This window comes from Vipera ursinii, assembly GCF_947247035.1.
Source record: "Vipera ursinii genome assembly, chromosome: 3".
In the NCBI taxonomy this organism is placed as follows: Eukaryota; Metazoa; Chordata; class Lepidosauria; order Squamata; family Viperidae; genus Vipera; species Vipera ursinii.
In genome coordinates this window covers 139,755,861-139,775,652 of record NC_139516.1, presented here as the reverse complement: position 1 = coordinate 139,775,652, position 19,792 = coordinate 139,755,861, and the positions used below count along the sequence as shown (strand labels likewise).

The 19,792-nt window shown below is 38.0% G+C and overlaps 1 protein-coding gene across 1 annotated transcript in view; it reads right to left on the bottom strand.

Moving 5' to 3' along the window:
* CDH20 (cadherin 20) overlaps positions 1-19,349 on the bottom strand; it is a gene marked incomplete at its 3' end in the record, with an annotated part of 47,266 nt that extends 27,917 nt beyond the window's left edge. Inside the window, exons 1-3 of the mRNA XM_083358983.1 lie at positions 18,822-19,349; positions 1,926-2,220; positions 437-556 (exon numbers count right to left, since the gene is read on the bottom strand). Of these exons, the coding sequence (XP_083215109.1) occupies positions 437-556; positions 1,926-2,220; positions 18,822-19,064 (658 nt within the window). The 5' untranslated portion in view covers positions 19,065-19,349. The remainder of the gene's footprint in view (positions 1-436; positions 557-1,925; positions 2,221-18,821) is intronic.
* Between the last annotated feature and the right edge of the window lie 443 nt (positions 19,350-19,792).

Sequence of the window (19,792 nt, the reverse complement as noted above, 5' to 3'; positions counted from 1 at the left end):
GTACTGGTAACAGTATTAAACTGCTGTTTCATCCATACTATCAGATCTTTGCCTGTCACCTGCCTCTCTCTTCCACCCACCTTGGAAGACATAATAAGCTATTACTTGTAGTGGGAAAATTATATTTCCATAGCAATCCCATTTTCTCTGTGTTTCTTTTAACCTTGATTTCCTCACACCTTTACAGTAATTCTGTTGAAGTTTGATACAGCATTTACTCAAGTTAATAATTCTATATCCATTTGCCCTTGCTCCCTGACTAGTCATGTTATTTTGTATCAGTGTGCTCCATACTTTAGAGCTTGGTGCTTTAGTGAAATATGATGGACCACATGGTTAATGACCATTTGTTTTTTTGATGATGAAGCCCAAACTGAGCACGCCATGACAGCTAAGGGGAGAGGCCACATTTGGGGATAATTTTGGATGAAATTACCTGTTCTGGAATCCACAGAGAAGTATGGCTGTCCTTGGAGAACGCTGTAGATTACTCTGGCACTGTTCCCGTAAGTAGGATCATCAGCATCTGTTGCTGTCACTTGGATAACAGAGGTGCCTGAAAAAAACAACAGTGAAGAACCTTGTTAGATTTGGGGAGAGAGGACACGGAGCTCTAACAAGGACCAACGAATTGCAACCTTTCTCTTGAGAAGATGCTCTTTCTGATTCTTAAGAATGCTGCCCTCCTGAGCCATTAGCAGTAACGGGAGTGACAGGCATAAATTTTCACCAGAAAGTAATCTGTAGTGAAACAACATATAAGGCAGGGCTCTTCAAACGTGGCCCTTTTATGACTTGTGGACTTCAACTCCCAGAATTCCTCAGCCAGCGTGGCTGGCTGAGGAATTCTGGGAGTTGAAGTCCACAAGTCATAAAAGGGCCACGTTTGAAGACCCCTGATATGAGGTGTGGGTGCTCTGTTAAGAGTTATGTGCATTTTTATTTCTTTTGTTTTAAATTTAAATAATTAAAAAAATAATTAAAAGGGACAAACTGGAGGAAACCTTCAGAAATGTTTTTACAACCATCTTGTATTTCCCCACTATTTCTAATCCTAGAGGCAAAACAGTGTACTATCAGCATCACAGTCACTTGGGGCTCCGTTAGGCTTCCTGTACTGTCAGCTGATGAAAAATATATCTCAACTAATGCAAAGTGCAATGAAAATGAAGAGGCCACTGACTATATTCATAGAGCAATATAACTTTCCTAATGAAGATACAGAGCTCTTATTTCTAGAGATGATTTGAACTTAACGCTATACAATACGATCTTTTCCTCAAAGTATCCAGCCGGCCATCCTGGCGGGAAAGTTTCAGCAGATCATTCACAAAAAACTAGATTTCGTTCCACAAAGGCCGGTCTTTACAACTGCCATTCTTCTACCCCGCTTGTGCTTTGATTTGCCTGAAATTATGCTCTTCTCACTGGAGAAGAGCCTAATGCTGGGAAAGATTGAGGGCAATAGAAGAAGGGGACGACAGAGAATGAGGTGGCTGGATGGAGTCACTGAAGCAGTAGGCGTGAGCTTAAATGGACTCCAGAAGATGGTAGAGGACAGGAAGGCCTGGAGAAACGTTGTCCATGGGGTCATGATGGGTCGGACACGACTTCGCAACTAACAACAACAATGCTCTAGATTGTACATCTCATTTTTATTCTTTCTTCTGCCTGGTTGTGTTGTGTCTAAGGTGTTGGACTAGATATGGGGAGATTTGCAAAAAGTTCACTGGATCCAACCTGTGGTTGGAAAAAAAATAAGAACAGGAAATATTATGTGCGATACCTCACGCTCTTAAATGAAAGCTGAGAAATAAGACAAACCAACAAACCAACCCAACTGTTTTTGTCAAAGAGATTGGAATAAAGCAAATATTTAATCAAGTATGATTCAACACATATTAAGCGCTTTAAGCTTTCCTTACCCACTGGTGACATTTCAGGAACTGAGGCAACATATGGCCCATCTAGGAATTTGGGTTCATTATCATTGATATCTTGGATTTTGATGATAAATTCAGATTCTGGTTCCATTGGTCTGCCTGTTCGTCTGTCCAAGGCTTGAGCCCTTAAGGTATACTGAGACCTTTCTTCTCGATCTAGTCTCTGAATGGCATGGATATCCCCAGTGGTGTCATCAATAGTAAAAACAATTCCTGCTCCTTCTCCCGAAAGAATATATTTGATTGATCCATCTCCTCTGTCCATATCAGAATGGAGCTACAAAAAGTAACGAAATAAAATTGGTTGCATAGTACTCATTCATGAAGAGTTATTTAATGAATCTGCTTCAGGATCTTTGTAAACATATGGTAGAAAAGGACCAGCAAGCTTCAATATTATAATTTTGGCCATCATTGTTATGATAGGTCGCACAGATGTTTAGACTGGATCTGTCATTTTTACCCACCCATCGAGTCCTTCCAAAGGACCTGTGATAGGCAGGTAGGGTTGATTTATGGTGTTAAAGGTATCTTTGCTGGATGTAAGCTGTTCCAAGTAAAGCTGCCTTTTGTTGTTGTTGTTATTATATCATCATCATCATCATCATCATCATCATCATCATCATCATCATCATCATCATCATCAACAACAACAGAAACAGCTTTATGGCATTTGCTTTAGTTGACAAACTGTTCCTGTTCCACATTCCACTGATTCTTAACAATGCAAACTGACATATTGTAAATAATATTTTATAACTGGAGAACTAAATTTACTCAGAATGAGATGTATATTCAGGTTCTCTGAGTTAATATGTCAGAATTAGTAGAAGAGGGAGAAAGAAGAGACATTCATAGCAAACATTAAGTATTCAGATTTATGATTATTCTCGGTGTTTGAGTATAGAACGGAGAATAAATTAAACAGTAATTTTCATAGACTTGTCCTGATATGGAACTGACTGAAAAAGTACAAATAACTTAGAAATTTGAAAGTCCAAAAACCAACTGCTGTTCAAGAGCAAATGAGGCAGGAAAAAGTTACCAACTCTTATTGGCTGTGAGATAAAAAAAATAATCTGTGCTTGTCCTTACCAAATAAACAATATCAAAAATATACATTACAGATTTTGCTTATTGCATTACTCTCATGCCATATCTCCTCCAAACTGCGAAGTTTTTTGTATAAACTTTAGCCTGCAAGCTTTTTGGACGACTAGGTGCCTTCTTATGTGATGCTGAAAATGTCATGTCCCTTAATGGTAGCCAAAGCCCTCTGCCATCTGGCAATCTTCCATCATCCTTTGCAAATATAGTTGCTATGAATGATTGCAACTGCTGTCCAAAAAAGCACACTGAAGCTGTCAGGCTGACCAAGTTTGCGGTAGCATAACTATGAAATGTAACTGAAGGGGTGAGCTATAAATAAGAGCTGGCATGATTCTACGGAACAAGATGTGATGGGGGACACTCAGAACAGGGAACACATTAAATGAATGGCTGTTATTAATTCCTACAGAGGACAGCAATATACAGTATTTAGGAAAAATACTGTAAAAGAGCCGGAAAAAAACAGCCGACCTTTTAGAATGGATGACTTAATTATCACTAACAGAGATCCCATAGAGAAGAAGCAAAAGGCTTCCAGCTCCCCTGGAAGTCTAACACACACACACACATACACGGACACACACACGGACACACACACACAAACACACAGAGACATATTTGCTTCTAAAAGAGTGATGCTGACTAAATTCCATCCAAAGCAGTTGCTTCTTTGCATTATTTTTTTCCAGAACCTGAAGACCATTCGGTACGGGACATAATAAAATTTATGAATGCATATCCTTTCCTATTATATCTCTATCTCTGTCTCTAGTTATAGCTCTGTGCATTTATTTTATCTAATTTATTTAAATTGTGTTTCAATATGTAAAATAGATTCAAGTTATTTGCACATCATTTTCACTGCAAATAAAGAATGGGCTGATTATGATAGCTATTAATTTGGAAGAGCTGACAGATACGCTGGATCCATCTGATCATACTGTACATATAAATATTTCCAGGGAGTACATGAACACAACACAAACATTATTTTGAAAGAACTGTAAAATATACAAGAATAAACAGAGGTTAAAAAAGTAAATGCACATATCACCATGCCACCCCCCCACCCCTATCTTAATTACAGTAAAACAATACAGGATGGTAAAAAAGCTTAGGAATATCAAATTGTCTTTGCTTGGCACTAAGGCAGGGGTGTCAAACTCAATTTCATTGAGGGCCGCATCAGCATTGCAGTTGCCCTCAAGGGGCCGGGTGGGTATGGCCAGGGTGGGCGTGGCTAGACTGTGTATGGCCTACTGGGTGGGTGTGGCCAGCTCTACATCATTCGCATCAAGGGTGCCTATGGTGGCCTGGGCAGGAGTGGGACAGATCTGAGGGTCTCTGGCAGAAGGAGGGTCTCTGGTCCAGGGCCAAAGCAGTGGGGGCCGTTCCCTCACTGTTTCCAGGATGGCTTTGCGGGCCACATGAAACCACTTTGTGGGCTGCATCCGGCCCCCGGGCCTTGTGTTTGACATGTCTGCACTAAGGGACTAGCACAATGGGAAGGTAGAGAACCTTCTTAAGAGAAATATTTCAGCAATATGACATGACTCTGAAAGACTGTTATCTAACTACTGGTTATCATATCTCTTGAGGCATCTAAATACCATATAGAAGAAGCTCTGAAGTCTGCCTCAAGGAAAGGACAGGCAAAGGGTGATGTGGGAACTCGTCATAGCTTGGATTTGGAAAAGTATACAGTTCTTGATCTACAATGGCCTTGATGGTGAAGGAAAAACAAAGCACTGGAGTTAGGAAAAAGCATTAAAATTTCCCACATTACTGTCCTTTCCCTTTCCCTATAACTCCGAACTGCAATTACCTAGTGAATCATAAAAATATACACAAGAAATAAATCATTAAAAAAAACAAAGCTACTGTGCAGCAGTCTACATACTTCATCCAAAGCAATTGCTTCTTTGTATTGTAACATCCCACTCCTAATCAGTGTTTCCTAGTTATCAAAATTAAATCTAAAGTACAAAAATAACAACGTGGCAGTGAATTTATTTCACAGAATATAGTTAAGCCAAGAAGAAATGATAAAGTTATAATGCAGACATTATTTAAAAAAAACACGAGATAAGGTAAATACAATTGTTTGGGACATCTTTATGTACTTGCACACTGCTACAGATGATAATACATGATAAAGTGTTAAAGGCAGCTAACGAATTAACACATTGCACAGTAATTAATTAGTTCAAGTAACCTTTGATAATCTGGGAGGCGAAAACATAGATCAGCAAAATAAAGTACCATTATCTTTTACAAAAACAAGAACAATTCAATTAATAACATGCCTACTGTTTCCTTGGAAAAATAGTTAAATAAATATTAAACATACACAGCTTGATTAAAAAGCTTGTGGAACTATAATTAGTAACAGAAGACTTAATAGACATTTTGTTTCTCTTTCCAGAGTTTACATGTATTGATAGAAAAAAAAGTTGAAAAACAAGGAGTAAACTCTGCTCCTTTTTATTGAAATTAGAAGTTGTCTAGTGATGTCCCCAAAGGAAGAGACATTTGCATATTAAATTGCCTTGGCCACAATAACCTCATACCCTTAGTTGGGTTTTACAAATTCTTGCTTTAAACCTACCGTATTTGATAAGTATAAAAAAATACAAATGCAGCCCCCTAAGTTAGGAATCCCCAATCCCCAGTCTGTGGACCAGTACCTGGCCACAGCAGGCCAGCAACCGGTCCGCACAAACAAGCAAAGCCCCATCTGCAGGATGCAGCCGGCAGACAAAACAACGCCCCCTCTGGTCCGCGGAAAAATCTCTCTCCACATAACTGGTCCTTGGTGCCCCAAAGGTTGGGGACCTCTCCCTATTCATGAATAGGGAGCTGAAAACCTTAGGGCAGGAATGATGTTAGACAAAAATACAGCACATTGTAACATGTCATTATAATTGTTGATACAAATTATGCATTAAAGCCAGGGTCACCAATCCCTGAATCATGGTCCAATACTGGGCCGTAAGCCGTTCGGAACCAGGCTGTGGAAGCGGAAGGTGAGCGTGTGCGTGCATCCCCACTTTAGCAAGCAGCAGGCGAGCGTGTACGCTCCATTTACATGCGCGGCAGGCGTGCGTGCCCGCCCTCACAAATGAAGCTGCATTTTGCACACCTGGCTGGCCACTTGCGTGAAGCCAGCCCCTCTCCCTCCCGCCAGTCTACAAAGCCAGAAAGGTAGGAGAGCTCTGCACTAAAGCACTATAATGCTGCAAAATAAACTAAAAAAAAGCTCCCTCCCTCCCCATCTTCTCCACCCTTCCTGCTTCTCATTTGAGTGAATCATTTTGGAACAGTTGGGTTGTTGAGTAAATATTTTATGTATTTAAAATATTTACATAGTCAGCCATCTTATAATAAGCTCTGGATGGCTCCCAATCAAAATTTGAAACATGCATCTTGCCTGTGCTACTATGCATCTGCAAAACTCTATCCTGGAAAAAAAAATCTGAACTCCATAAAATACTTTTAAAACCAAATACCATTAAAAAAACCCCAAATATATTTTGGTTACTGTATAAATATTTCTGTGGTATGGGGTGAGTGAAGAAACAGCTAAAGATGCAGCATAAGGAAAGTCTAAGTGGGAATGAAGATTTCCCCCCTCTTTTTCTAGAACTACACATTTCCCAATGAGACCAGTTCTTTCACGTTAGTAGTTATCATTTCAACATCTCTGAACACAGTCTTCCCAGAACAGAATCTGCTTATCTGCTACAGATTTCTAGAGAAGCCTTGTTGAAGGTCCTTGCTCTTTGTAAAATAAATAAGGGATGGACCAATTAATATACCTTCTCAAGAATGATCTTTTAGCTATTAGTTATTTGGTGAACCATCAAATGTAGCAGTAGTTGCTGTTGCTATATTATTTGTGTTGATATTACATATTAAAATAGTTCACTGCCCAGAATGTCTGTATAGCTATATTGCTAAATAATCACTGTATGTGAGCAAGATATCCCCTTTTGCTTAGGCTATAAGCAAAAGCCGGTGAAAAGTTTAAAAGGAAATACTGTTTGGCTATCTCCTGGGCCTTTACTGTTGAGACACTTGACTAATGTCACAGAGATAGATAAAATCAAACTTTATTTAAAAAGGACAGAGAAAGAATATAAATATCCCCTTTTGGGTAGCATGTAAAAACATTCAGTGGAAAAGGATATAAACCAGGGATCTTCAAACTTGGCCCTTTTATGACTTGTGGACTTCAACTCCCAGAATTTCTCAGCCAGGCACACTGGGTGAGGAATTCTGGGAGTTGAAGTCCACAAGTCATAAAAGGACCAAGTTTGAAGACCCCTGATATAAACAATACAGAGCTGTTCAACAGACAGACCGTATCAAAAGAACCTCCAGTAGAAAAATGTGTAGAATCTAATTCTTGGAGCTGTTCGCAGGATAATAGATATGCTATTAATATAGAAGGAACTCTGATGTAAAGACTTGCTAATTTGCTTAAAACACACAAGGACTGAAAATGTGTAGAGATCATAATAATCGAAAACAACAGATTAGTATTTATCTAATCATACTGTATTTGGTTCATCCTCTTCTTCCAATGCTCTAAGGTTCTCTTTTGTCATTTTATCTCTCATTATTTCTCAGAGAACCAAGGGAGAGAGCCCATTCAGGCGCAATCCAATCTCTGACCATCATTGTGCCCTCATTCCAGGCAATGGCTATATGGCCTCAAAAGAACCTTGCATCGCAGCCTTAAGAACATGCCCAGATTCCCTCTGAAACCACTTTTTGCAGTGAGGAAAGACTACAGAGGACTTCAAAATTGACACACAGTGACCTGACCGTGACTAAGGATTAATAGTTAGCATCCCCCAACTCCAGATATCATCGTCACTACCCTGGTACAAAAGCAAGTCTAATGTGTGACTATTTATTTGAAGCCAGGATTTTAATAATGTATGGTTATGGTTGCCCTGATGCTATGGACTCCCAGGCTGCCTCTGACTGCACACCCATGATTAAAGGAAAATGAAAATATACAGAATGAACATCTGGGCAATTCTGTTGCTAGCCAGCCAGAGTGGAGAACAGCTTTCTTTCAAGAAAAGGCAGTCTCTTTCCTTTTCTGCCCCCAGACTGAGAGGCTGGCTGAGGATTTCTGGGAAATGAAGTCCACAAGTCTTAAAAGTTATCAAGGTTGCAGACCCCTGGTTTAGCCTATAGCCCACTTCTACCTGCTGCTCTGCACTGGCTTATGGAAATGACTAAATTACCTGAGCTCACAAGCTTGATGCTGACGTCTCTCACCCTGATTACTATGAGCATTTAAAATCCCAGATTATATCAGACTTTTTCAGAAACAGTGTAAGTCTACGTTCAGTGATCTCTGAATATAAATAGCTGCGATTGAGAAAAAATATTTTAAACCCCCCTATGTTTTTGTATTGCTAAGGATAATTTAAATAAATGATGAATGTAAAAGGTGGGCCTTAGACTCAAATCTTAACTTGATTCAACCCTCTAAAATTGCTGGGCTTTCCATTAATTATGACTAAAAAGACAACAAATGGCAACTGCTTTTGTTTTCTCCTGTGCAATACTGCATCTATTTAATCAATTTTTCAGCCCACATTCCATTAAAAGTACTCTAAAAGTGAACTAAATGTGCAGAATTATAGCCTCTCATGAATTGCAACACATGCCAAATTGAAGACAAAACATGCTTTTTTTCTTTCTTCAGAGAGATTTGCCAATAACATTTTATTTCTTGGCAGAATTGAAAATAATGTTCAAGCACAGTTGACTCTTCTGAGGGGATAAATCTGCCAGGTGTCAGATGATCAGGTTCAAGGCTATCCTGATTAATGAAAAATGTTGCAAGATAAATGTCCAAAAAGGAATGCAAGAAAGAAAGAAAGAAATGCAAGAAAGAAATGAATGAAAGAAAGAAAGATATAGAGGTGATTCACAGTAGAATTTTAAAAATAAACACACCAAATGGCCTGCTGTGATACTCTTCATCTTCAATTCACTAGTGACTCTTTGATGAATGTATGAAAAGTCTTCAGCACTGTGGCCCCCAGGCTAATGAATTAATCCTCAGACAGCTCTCGTGATGATTTGCAACCTTTGAACTAAAAAGATAGAACCTAGAATTGTATCTCTTCTTTTTCTACAAATGGTCACATCTGTTTTATGCAAGTAATGACAACTCTAAACTCTCTCTGGTGGTTCTAATCCAGATGCAGCTACCTACAGTATATCTATAACTTGCTATATAAAAATGGTCTCATTTCTTTAATTAGGACCCCTTTCGTACAATGAACTGGTAGAGGAAAGTACATCAAATTGAATCTACAATGGCTGACAAAAAGTTGGAAGTAGAAAGTATTTAAACATACAGGCCTTCAATTTGGAGATCACCTGCAAAGCATGACCAGTGGTTTATCAGTTACAATACCCTTAGTTGGCATATGTGGAACCCTACCACCAAAATAGAATTGTCCCAAATCTCAACAGTCACGATTACATCAAGTGTTGTTTTTTTCAGGATGAGGAAGCTTAAATTGTATAAGGTTTGGTGATCTCATGAGAATACTTTTTCAAAATGTTTTCCGGATTTGGAGAGTCCCCATGCCATCATACAAAATTATAGGATATCAAGCACCTGAAAGGACTGCTGATTGCTGATATTATTCCACAGGCCTTTTCTTAAAAAAGAATCTTTATGGTAATACTGAAATGTACTCCAATATGTTGTGACAAATATGAAAGCATTTTTAGTTCTGACAAAAGGTTTCCTATAACCCGCCCTATGTTTTTTCCTATCTTTCTCCACTGATATACTCTTGCTGATATTTTTGAGCAATTCAATCTTTTAAAAACCATTGGATTTCCTTAGAACTTCCAGTCTATTACTGGTTTATAGGAAGAGTTATAATACAGCCAGTGTTAGTAACAAATCCTCATACTTGTGCTACTGATACGTAAATAAGATGCTTCTGATTTTGTGATTTAATTTTCTTCCTGGTCAGGGAATTAATGTTCTTATGAATGTGACCCTAAACTACTTTAAAAGTCAAAGCTAAACTTCACTCATATTCAGCATGAATTCATTTTGTTCCATTCACTCCTGACCCTCATTATCTCCTATATCTGTGTCTAATATCGCTGACAGGTGGACTTTTATCGTACTAATAAGGTGCCACAGATTCTGCACATGTTGTTGTTGTTAGTTGCGAAGTCGTGTCCGACCCATCGCGACCCTATGGACAATGTTCCTCCAGGCCTTCCTGTCCTCTACCATCTTCTGGAGTCCATTTAAGCTCACGCCTACTGCTTCAGTGACTCCATCCAGCCACCTCATTCTCTGTCGTCCCCTTCTTCTATTGCCCTCAATCTTTCCCAGCATTAGGCTCTTCTCCAGTGAGTCCTTCCTTCTCATTAGGTGGCCAAAGTATTTGAGTTTTAGCTTCAGGATCTGGCCTTCTAAAGAGCAGTCAGGGTTGATCTCCTCTAGGACTGACCGGTTTGATCGCCTTGCAGTCCAAGGGACTCGCAGGAGTCTTCTCCAGCACCATAGTTCAAAGGCTTCAATTCTTTGGCGCTCAGCCTTTCTTATGGTCCAGCTTTCACTGCCATACATTGCAACTGGGAAGACCATAGCCTTGACTATACGCACTTTTGTTGACAGGGTGATATCTCTGCTTTTTAGTGTGCTGTCTAGATTTGCCATGGCTTTCCTCCCCAGGAGCAAGCGTCTTTTAATTTCTTGACTACATTCCCCATCTGCAGTGATCTTGGAGCCCAGGAAAATAAAATCTGTCACTACCTCCATTTCTTCCCCATCTATTTGCCAGGAATTGAGAGGGCCAGATGCCATGATCTTGGTTTTCTTAATGTTTAGTTTCAACCCAACTTTTGCACTCTCCTTCTTCACTCGCAACAAGAGGCTCTTTAGTTCCTCTTCACTTTCTGCCATTAGAGTGGTATCATCTGCATATCTTAGGTTGTTGATGTTTCTTCTGGCAATCTTAATTCCAACTTTTGATTCATCTAGCCCTGCCTTTCTCATGATGTGCTCTGCATATAAGTTAAATAGGCAAGGCGACAGTATACAGCCTTGCCGGACTCCTTTCCCAATTTTCAACCAATCAGTGGTTCCATGTCCAGTTCTCACTGTTGCTTCTTGGCCTCCATATAGGTTTCTCAAGAGACAAATACGATGGTCTGGTATGCCCATCTCTTTAAGGACTTGCCAGAGTTTGTTATGATCCACACAATCAAAGGCTTTAGCATAGTCAATGAAGCAGAAGTCGATGTTTTTCTGGAACTCTCTAGCTTTCTCCATGATCCAGCGTATGTTAGCAATTTGATCTCTAGTTCCTCTGCCTCTTCGAAATCCTGCCTGTACTTCTGGTAGTTCTCGATCCACATACTGCTGGAGTCTAGCTTGTAGAATTTTAAGCATAACTTTACTAGCATGAGAAATGAGTGCAATGGTGCGATAGTTTGAACATTCTTTGGCACTGCCTTTCTTTGGAATTGGAATGTAAACTGATCTTTTCCAATCCTGTGGCCACTGTTGAGTTTTCCAAATTTGCTGGCAAATTGAGTGTAGCACTTTTACTGCATCGTCTTTTAAGATTTTGAATAGCTCAGCTGGAATACTGTCACCTCCACTAGCTTTGTTGTTGCTCAGCTTTTCTAAGGCCCACTTCACTTCACATTCTAGGATGTCTGGCTCGAGGTCAATGACCACCTCATTGTGATTATCAGGGACATTAAGCTCATTCTTGTATAGTTCTTCTGTGTAATTTTGCCACCTCTTCTTAATCTCTTCTGCCTCTGTTAGGTCCCTACCATTTTGGTCCTTTATTATGCCCATTTTTGCATTAAACGTTCCCTTCATCTCTCCAATTTTCTTGAAAAGATCTCTGGTCCTCCCTATTCTATTGTTTTCTTCTATTTCTTTGCATTGTTCATTTAAGAAGGCATTCTTATCTCTTCTAGCTATTCTTTGGAATTCTGCATTTAATTGGGCATATCTTTCTTTTTCTCCCTTGCCTTTCGCTTCCCTCCTTTCCTCAGCTATTTGCAAAGCTTCCTCAGACAGCCATTTTGCTTTCTTGCATTTCTTTTTCTTTGGGATGGTTTTGGTTGCTACCTGTTGTACAATGTTGCGAACCTCTGTCCATAGTTCTTCAGGCACTCTGTCTATCAGATCTAATTCCTTAAATCTATTTGTCACCTCTACTGTATATTGAACAGGGATATGATTTAATTCATACCTGACTGGCTTAGCACTTTTCCCTACTTTCTTTAATTTAAGCCTAAACTTTGCAACAAGAAGCTCATGGTCTGAGCCACAGTCAGCTCCTGGTCTTGTTTTTACTGACTGTATAGAGCTTCTCCATCTTTGGCTGCAGAGCATATAGTCAATCTGATTTCTGTGTTGACCGTCTGGTGATGTCCATGTGTAAAGCCGTCTCTTGGGTTGTTGGAAAAGAGTGTTTGCTATGACCATCGTATTCTCTTGACAAAATTCTATCAGCCTGTGCCCTGCTTCATTTTGTACTCCAAGGCCAAACTTGCCTGTTATTCCAGTTATCTTTTGGCTTCCTACTTTAGCATTCCAATCTCCCATGATGATAAGGACATCATTTTTGGGTGTTAGTTCTATAAGGTGCTGTAGGGCTTCATAGAACCGGTCAATTTCATCCTCTTCAGCACTGGTGGTTGGGGCATAGACTTGGACTACTGTGATATTGAATGGTTTGCCTTGGATTCGAACTGAGATCATTCTGTCATTTTGAGGGTTGTATCCCAGTATTGCTTTTCCTACTTTTTTATTGACTATGAAGGCTACTCCATTTCTTCTGAGGGATTCTTGCCCGCAGTAGTATACCTGATGGTCATTGAATTAAATTCACCCATTCCTGTCCATTTTAGTTCGCTGATACCTAAGATGTCGATGTTTAGTCTTGTCATCTCTTGTTTGACCACGTCCAGCTTTCCTTGATTCATGGATCTTACATTCCAGGTTCCTATGGAGAAAGAATCTTTACAGCATCGGACTTTCCTTTCACCACCAGACATATCCACAGCTGAGCGTCCTTTCGGCTTTGGCCCAGTCGCTTCATTCTTTCTGGCGCTACTAGTACTAGCCCTCTGCTCTTCCCCAGTAGCATATTGGACGCCTTCCGACCTGAGGGGCTCATCTTCCAGCGTCATATCGTTTTGCCTTTTGGTACTGTCCATAGGGTTTTCATGGCAAAGATACTGGAGTGGTTTGCCATTTCCTTCTCCAGTGGATCACGTTTTGTCAGAACTCTCTGCTATGACCTTTCCGTCTTGGGTGGCCCTGCACGGCATAGCTCATAGCTTCATTGAATTACGCAAACCCCTTCGCCACGACAAGGCGGTAATCCATGAAGGGGAGATTCTGCACATATAAGCCCCTTAAAAGCTTTATGCCTTCTTTATCAAAACTATTTAGTATAACATAGGTTACCTAAGTTATGTTGTCAGTTATAATCCAGAATTAGACCAGATTTAACTTTCTGGTACCACTAACATGTGAGGCACCATAGCCAACAGGATTTAAATAGCAGTGCAGGTGAAATGGTGTTAGGGATTATAGCACAGAAAAAGGCTAAGTGTGTTTGCTGCAAACAAAAGACAAATTTCACGCAGCTGAGTGTAGATCCTGATGGAATAAAATTGATTTTCACCTCAATATATATTTTCATGCAGATACCTACAAATGGGAAGAAAACTTACATTTGCCTTCCAAAATTTGTACCGTCTAGAACAGGGGTCTTCAAACTCGGCCCTTTTATGACTCATGGACTTCAACTCCCAGAATTCCTCAGCCAGCATGCCTGGCTGAGGAATTCTGGGAGTTGAAGTCCATGAGTCATAAAAGGGCCAAGTTTGAAGACCCCTGGTCTAGAAAATTAGTTTTTATAACAATTTAGATACCACAAAAATTCTATTTTAAATTTATGTGTGAATACATATACCAGACATATGTATAGCTTGTTGTGACCCCTAAAACAATGAAATAAAGAGCTCATTCATGTTCATCTACTGATTTAGAAGAAAAATCAGTTTAAAATCAATGACTATTTAGGAAGCAATTTGGGAAGAGAATATGTCCCATTAAGGAATTTAATAGCATTGTTGTATTTTATCATAATCTCTTAAAATATTGTTTCTTAGGTTTGGGTGAAAATAAATTAAAGGTTTTGCAAGATGTGTAGTTTTTGGGAAACTGACCTTTGCAATGCATTATAATGAATGTTTCTATGCATGCTTGTTACAGCATGTGAGCACTGTGAACGAGTATTAAAAAAGTTTTATTTCATAATAGCATTCTTATCTCACTGCGTGCACATCACAGAAATACAAAATCAAGGTTGGAATATATTTCTGATAGCTGATCTCTTTGATTTTGAAAAATTTAGTAGAGCAGGATCCATCTTCCACCTTTCTAGCACCCCTTTCTCAATTACATATGAATTGACTCAGACCACTAATCCATGTAATCCCGTACCCTCTACTTTCATTGGCTACAGCTCCCCCAGGCTTTCCTTTCCAACCTCTTTCAACTGGAAATGCTACTCAAGAAATCTTGGATCTGAAACAATACTCTAAGGAAATAATTGAAGTATTCACATGCAACTTCCCTAAAATGTTTATTTTACGCGTGGGAAGTCCACACTTAAGAAATGATTTATAGTTTACTCTGAAGGATTTTTAAAGCTCTAAGGCAGGGGTGTCAAACTGCCGGCCCATGGGCCGGAGAGTCACGGAGAAACCGCGCCCATCCCATTTTTGGCAATGGGGAAAAAGTTCCGATACATCGCGTGATGTCACGTGATGTGAGTTTGACATGCCTGCTCTAAGGAATCACCTGTGAGCTGGCTTGTGACTGTGATAATGATCTCCAGTTTATGACACAGGTAATTTGATCCAGTTCAGACTAGAGACTAAGGTAACTGGCTAGAAAATGGGAGACTGAGAGTTCTAGTCCTTCCTTAACCATGGGATACAATTGGGATACAAATAAATAAAATAAATGTCCTTTCAGAATGGAGATACCAATTTATTGAAGTTATGATGGGAACAAAAATCTCACAGGTTATTCTTAAAACTCACAGGCATATCTTAAGTTGTTTTCTATATCCTGTGTTTTTTTGAATTAACATCATATGAATAAGCAATGCTTTTTAGTGAAGAGACTCACTCCATTATGTGTTAAAAATACAGAGCAAATATGACATGATTGCTTTGGAAAATACCAGGATCATATTGTAAAATGACCAAAACACATTGTTTAATGGTGTTCTGCTAGTATGTGAGCAGAATGCTGGAATTAAAAAAAGTGATTAAATATACAAATGTTTTTTTAACCAGACAACTTTGGAAACAAGCAACTTATTCTTCTATGTCTCAGAATAAGAGGCTAAAACTGAAGCTGATTGGCAGTGATATGAACTAGTTGGGAAGAGTCACACTTCCCAATAACAACATACTTCTAGCAATGGTTACAAATCACATTTCCCAGTATTGGCATATTTGCAAGATGCCCCTACTGCAAAGAAGATAGCTCAATTCCACACAAATTAGTAGTGATTGCATGTTTTATCAGCCTGCAAAATAATTGGCTGCAAAGGCCTTTGGAAAGCTCCCATTTTGTACATCAAAAACTAGATTGCTAAAATAATTCTTTTCAAACCTCGCTATGAACTAATTTGCTTCATAACTCCCAGAGTTGGTTGCAAATAAACTCTTAATTATTGAGTAGCCTATACAGTCCCCACATATAATGACACATTTTGGGGCAGTTTCAAAATGCATTTAAAAATACTGACAGAAAACAAAAACAAGTATTTTAAGAGAAAGTGCAGTTTCAAATGTAGATTTAACTATAATGTAAATTTTAATGGCAGATAAAAATAACTGCAGGTTGATAAAAAACCAGGATAAGATATTATGAGTAAATACATGTGAAAGTGACCCAAACTAGAAATCCTAACCATTCCCAATTAGTACTTTCTACATATGATGAAGATCTAACCTCCATATTTCGTACTTAGTATTGTTTGTAGGAATTATAATCCAGCATGTCAGGAAGACACTTGGTTTGGAAAAGCTGACTTACCCAGATAGAGCAGCAATTCCTAGGGGTTGTAACCTCAATGGAAGTTATTCTCAAATTGCCTGATTAAGGGCAGGATTAAGTTTTTTGTAGGCTATAACTATCTGTCTGTCTGTCTGTCTGTCTGTCTGTCTGTCTGTCTATCTATCTATCTATCTATCTATCTATCTATCTATCTATCTATCTTCTATCTATCTATCTATCTATCTATCTATCTATCTATCTATCTAACTAACTAACTAACTATCTAACTATCATCTATCATCTATCTATTCTTTTAACTAACTTAATATATCCCAATCAGATTGGCTTTTGGATATATAAGCAGGGCTTTTTTTCTCATAGAACACTCAGAACGGAGTTCCGGCACCTTTTTTGGATGGAACCTTATAGGGTAAGCAAGGCAGGCTGTATGACATGTGTGAGTTCCGGCACCTTTTTCTTTTACAAAAAAAGCACTTTATATAAGGAACAGTATCAGATATTCTTTGGATGCTATTGACAATAATGAGGAAAACAAGAAAATGGTTATGATTTTTCTTGTTGTGAAACTGTCTTTGATAATTTGGAATGGCCTTTTATATTCACAGTACTGAATATACTGATGGACTGTATGGATTTTCTTGCATAGGGCATGGCATTTAGAAAGAACAAGAAGCAAAACCGGATCCCTTTTTCCTTCCTTTTTCTTTCTGGATATTACAAAAAAATTTTTTTCCCCCAAGAAACAAACTGGGAAAGTAAAAACTAAATATTTATGCAGATGAAGTTGCACTTACAATTATTCATCCAAGGGATTCTTTAGAATTAATAAGGAATATGGTTTGGTATAAGGATATTGAATTAATTACAAACAACAACATTGAAATGGAGTTTCCCTAAAGAAGAGCAACATTTGCAGATTCAATATTACTGTTAAATCAATTAAGTACTTGAGAAGTTATTTAATAACAACAATGAATATTGTAAAAGAAAAATGACTTCCAGACTTAGGAAAATAGAATTAAAATTACATTAAATTTATTAAACATATATTAAAATTGTCCTGGAAGAACAGCAGCAGTAAAAAATGGGTTTTTACCAAATCTTAATTTTCTATTTGTGGTACCAAATCTTATACAATACTACCAATCCAGCTTCTAACTTAAATCACAGACTGGAGTTTTTAATTTTATCTTTAAGTTACTTCTACTGAGAGAGCAGGACTTCCAGACAGCTTGCATAATTATCTTTAATTTATACAAGTAGAAATGGAAAAAAAACTATAATACATTATTCAGTCAAAAGCAGCAGATTAAAAATATGGAATAAACACAGAAAAAGAATGACCCCAGATTCATTGACCCTGCCTCAATGTTAAATATTTATCTAATGAAGGCAAAAATACAAAAATGTAATCAGTGGAGAGATAATAATTTATACAGGATTATGAGTACCTAATTCTTAATAAGACAAAGATGATACCCTTTAAGACTCTCTCTTCACAATGGTCAGAATCATCTTCAAATAAGCAGTATAGTTCAAAAGGAATTGCAAAAATAGGGCAGAATACTTAGACTGAATATGACTTGTAACACAGAACTCTGAAAACTTTCCAGAGCTTGTTTACAAGCAGATACTGAAATATTATACAGAAATTAAACAAGTTAAAGAGCGCATGATTAAATAGATGCAGAACTTAAACAGTATAACTGATATGGAATAATGGGAATATCATGAATTTAAGCAAACCCTAATACTTAAAGAAAATTGGGCACAAGATGTTTTACTATTGGTAAATTATGTCAGTGCTGATAGATAAAATAGACAATTCATTTTCTAAAAATTAATAATCTGATTGGATCAACCATTCCTATTCAGCAACAATATTGTAAATAAAAACTAACTTAAAATCCTGGGTGAATTACATTATTTGGAAAACATATCCGATGCAAAAGGCTTAAACAATATGATTCATTTCCTCTTCTTTTACTATCTGGGATCATCTATTGCATTCCAATATGATAAAGAACCTATCATATTAGAATGCAAATAGATGATCCCAAATTTGTTGTGATTTGTTGCTTGTTATCATTTAGGAATGTACAATGTTGTGAAATCAACAAATAGGTAAGAGAGAAAATTAATACTTGGGCAATGGTTGGAAATAAGTTGTGAATACAGAAGCAGTTCTCGCTCAAAGACTTTTTCACAAGGAAGCCAAAATAAGCCATTGTAATCTCTCTTTGTCCCCAATCTCTCTCTATCAATTTGTACCAGTCTGTGCACGGACACTGAAGCAGTTCAAATAAATGCTGGCAGAGATTTTGTTAGGAAGATGTCAATTACAGCTGATAATTGTCAGTGCTGATCTTTAGGAAAAAGGCAAATCACTGACAGTCTTTCAACACAGCCAGTTCAGGATGACATGGAACAGGAAGCTCTCAGATATCCACAAATATATATTTTGCTGGAGAACATAACAAAAATCCTATATTCTCCTCTCTCTCTCTCTCAACTTAAAAAAAAAACTCTTTTGTGAAATTCACAACTAACGTTATAATTTTCTTTAAAACATTAACCATCTCATGATTATAGTAAATCTCTGATTCCCCATCCCACATAGAGCTCCTTACCTTTCCAACGTACAAAGGATCTGTTCCCGTGTATTCTTCCAGAACAAAGAACTGGTTCCACACCCAACTCCTCTTCATTCGTTGATGAAGAAGCAAGTTGTCTGAGAGACTTTGCCCTTGGCCTTTGCTGGAAGGTCTGCTAGTTCCAGATAATACAGTCGTAATGAGGTTCATCATAAAGCAAAAACTGAGTCCAAACCATTTCTTTGCATTGTCCATTCTGCTGGATGTCCGCATTGTCATATGAGGATTGTCCTCTAAAGAATCCAATAGATAGGTCTGTGGAACTTCCAAATAAAGCTTTTCAGTGATATTGGGCAAGCACGTTAACGGAGAATAATATCCTGTAAAGTTAAAGAAGATCTACTATCAGCTTTTTGAAAAAAAAAACCCTCTAAAAAAAAAGAAAAAGAAAGCTGAGCCATAGACTATTTGATCTCCCTCATAAAAATGTAGGTCTGTTGCATATAAAGGAAGCTCCTCATTTGAAGGTAATAATTGACTAGCTAGAGAGAAAGACCTTGCTAGGAGAACTGCTGGATTTTACTGTATTATTAATTGATATTTTCTTTGGAAATATTTATGACCAAATGTCTTTGATAGTACTTACAAGGAGAGAAATTCTGTTCATATAAATTATAATTCATAACTAATATCTATGCAATGGTTTCTCTTTCTCTCCCTCTCTTCATTTGACTTCTGCAACATTTTCTTTGTCACCTAGAACATTGTTTTGATTAGATATATTATAACACTTTGATTTAAATTTAGCAGCTGCTATCTATTTTTCACTTTCATTATTATTTTAGTAGCCAACCTTCAAATGCTTTAAGCCAGCTTCACATTTTTCCTTGCTTTTTGAAAAACTAGTGACTAATGCAATGTTTCCGGAGTTTTGAATGGTTGGTTAATCATTATATTATCCCCCAAAAAGGTGTCCTAATACTAATAGACGTATGTCCAATACTTCC